The 3,116-nt window shown below is 46.1% G+C and overlaps 1 protein-coding gene across 1 annotated transcript in view; it reads left to right on the forward strand.

The window, feature by feature from the left end:
- The window catches only part of LOC106805689 (spectrin beta chain-like), a 21,131-nt gene that overhangs the window by 4,166 nt on the left and 13,849 nt on the right, over nt 1–3,116 (forward strand). The window contains exons 2-3 of the mRNA XM_014807386.1: nt 531–772; nt 1,465–1,728. Coding sequence (XP_014662872.1) covers nt 531–772; nt 1,465–1,728 — 506 coding nt within the window. The remainder of the gene's footprint in view (nt 1–530; nt 773–1,464; nt 1,729–3,116) is intronic.

Here is a 3,116-nt window from a genome sequence, read left to right on the forward strand (position 1 = left end):
CAGCTCCCAGACATCTATAGCGATCCCTGCGGGCGGTAGAACCACTGCCTATTGTAGTGCCCCTGCAGATTACATGACACCTGCCGACCGTAGCGCCCCCTACAAATCAAAGTAGCCTTCTGCTGTTTAAAGCGCCCCCTGCTGATGATCGCCACAGAAAATACTGATCGTGGTGCCATCTACCGAACGTCACTCACAGTATAGGTATTTGTTCTGGTTGCACATGGTGCTAGTGTCCTTCGTTGGTCGTGTCACATATAAGCAGATGGTTGATAAATCACATGCATCCACAACTACACAGGGATTCTACTAAGTACACCGTCACCTCACTAAATTTAATTTGTATTTTCATTGATAAATTACTCAAAACCAAGCCTTATATAAAGACTTACTAAAAGCAACGTGTTGACAATGACATAAGGCTAGAAGCTTCTCTAGACATAGAAAAGAGTCAAACAACATAGACATTCTCTTCTTCTAGACATAGAGGCTTCAGTTGGCTGACTAAACAGACCGTGTCACCACTGCAGGAAATGCACGACTCGACTGTCTGTTTGTTGCTTTCAGTGACCAGATAGCGGTGAGGCAGTCTCAGGTGGACCGTCTCTACGCCGGCCTCAAAGACCTCGCGCAGGAGCGCAAGGCCAAGCTCGACGAGACTCTTAAGCTGTACATGCTGAACCGCGAGGTCGACGACCTGCTGACGTGGATCGCCGAGCGTGAGGTCGTCGCGGGGTCGCACGAGCTCGGCCAGGACTTCGAGCACGTCTGCGTAAGTGCACGTCGGTGGGTTGCTGCGGCGCGTCGGCGGGGGGCGCGCGTATTCCCGCGTCGGCATAGCCGGCGATGTCGCAGCTTCTTTTGTTTTGAGGCGCGACAAAAGTTAGGAGAACCTGGTCAGCGTAAGTGGTGTGGTGTGGCGCGGCGTGCGGCGCAAATGTAACTGTTGCGTACGAGAATGCCGGAAAGGTGGCGCTGATTATTACGATTGTTTCCACAAAGTAAATTGTATGAGGCTTGATATTATTGTGTTTCGCCTTGTCAGTTTTATTATGCAACACGGGTACTCGCGTATGCCCGCGTCGGGCTACCTGCGGCGTCGTATATATCCCTTTGTTTCGAGACGCGGCAAAAGTTATGAGAACCTGGTCAGGCTATTAGAAGTCTAGCTATTAGAAGCTATTAGAGGCTATGAGAAGTCAAAACTAGCCGTCCATTCCTATCATGGTGTCAACCATTATCTTAAAGCCCTGTAAGATAACCTAGGGAACAGCAAAGTGTTGACTATGGTACAACAGTAGTACCGGTACATACATAAAGTATTCAATGTTCTGCCTCCTCTTTCGATATGTGTGCATAAATAAACGAACCATCTCTTGGTGTGCCACCCATGTATTTTGATGTTCTACGATGCTTGAGCAAGGGTGTCTGAGATGACCCGAGTCCACTCTCTCTGCATCACAGATGCTGCAGGAGCGATTCCGCGAGTTCGCCCGCAACACCGAAGCCATCGGCACGGAGCGCGTTGCCGCGGGCAACGAGATCGCCGACGCGCTCATCAACGTTGGTCACTCGGATGCTGCGCTGATCGCGCAGTGGAAGGACCAGCTGAACGAGGCGTGGACGGACCTTCTCGAGCTGATTGATACACGCACACAGATACTCGCCTCCAGCTACGAGCTGCACAAGTACTACCACGACTGCAAGGACTGCCTCGGCATGATACAGGTGAGTGCGGTGAGGGAGAAGGGGGGAGGAGGCGAGGAGGGGAGGAGGAGGTGGAGGGGGTGGGAGATAGGAGGCCAGCTGCTGGCTGCAAAAGTGCATGATCCAGGTACGTACGCACGCGGGGGGGGGGGGGTCAGGGTTTGTGCAGGTCGGGGAAAAGCTGGAAGGTCCTGGAATTGTAAAATGTCATTTTATAGGTCTGGTCCTGAAAAGTCTTGTATTGTAAAGTAAACTATGGTCCTGAAAAGTCCTGGAAAATAGGCATTAGGTAAAGTCTTGTGGTCATGAAAAATGGAACTTGTATGTCCTGGAAAGCTGCTGGCAAGCAACTGGAAGACTATTTTGCCTCGGGGTATACACACGGTGATTGTGCAGATACATGAATACGGACACTCCAGCACACGAAATCACTGGGCCCAAGTATCCCTAAATTCAACCCAGCACAATGATTTGCATGGCGTTATAGCGGAATATGATGAATATAGCCTATTGATATGTTGTTGTTTTTCGTAAGTGATGGTTTAGCTGTATTCGAATTTAGATCTGGTATTATGATTTACAATTTACAATTGGGTATACAATTTAGAATGGATACTTAACAAAGATAAATTGCATGGAAGTACTTCCTGGTTAATGATTTTACACATATTAGATCAGTAATACAGATCTCAGGAAACAAGTCTAGCAGATGTTCACACATACAGCTCATTCAGCTGCACGTTCTATAAACATCACTAAGTATGCTGTCTTTGGCCTAATTCTGCGATTGCTGCCGAGCAAAAACATTGATTAAGTTTTTCTGCTACAGTACAAAAGACCCACGTATAAGAACTGTATTTTTGCCAGGTTAGCCTAAAAGGTTGCTTATATACAATTGGTGTGGTAGCTGGAAATTCGTGGCTATATACGGTTCTTAACTACGGTTCATATTTTTCTTGAGAATAGGGACTGGTGAATGAAATTGTGGCGGTCTCATGTTTTATCACAAAATATTCATATAATTATGTCTAATGACTGCAATACCTAGACTAATAACACAACCGCATTCTTACGTTCTTATTTCTTTTTAATCGCCCTTTAACCTAATAGAGTAATATAGACACCAAGAACTTGTTTTAGTTGATTTATGAATTTTCAAGTGTTAACTGATTTTATCAAATAAGACGCTGTTCCGTCAAATTTTAGGGTACAACAGGTTCTTATGCTCATAGGGGGTCTAAATGAAAAATTTAGCACTAACACAGGTTTCTTAATCCCCTAGGTTCTTATACGCTGGGTTTTTGACTGTATGTCATGGATGAATGATCTGAATCCGTCGTTGTGCCACTTTCAGTCGTATCGATAATCATATAATTATGAAAGCTGGCGATTACACTTGTTATAGTAAA

This window comes from Priapulus caudatus, unplaced genomic scaffold (assembly GCF_000485595.1).
Source record: "Priapulus caudatus unplaced genomic scaffold, Priapulus_caudatus-5.0.1 Scaffold7, whole genome shotgun sequence".
NCBI classification, from domain to species: domain Eukaryota; kingdom Metazoa; phylum Priapulida; class Priapulimorpha; order Priapulimorphida; family Priapulidae; genus Priapulus; species Priapulus caudatus.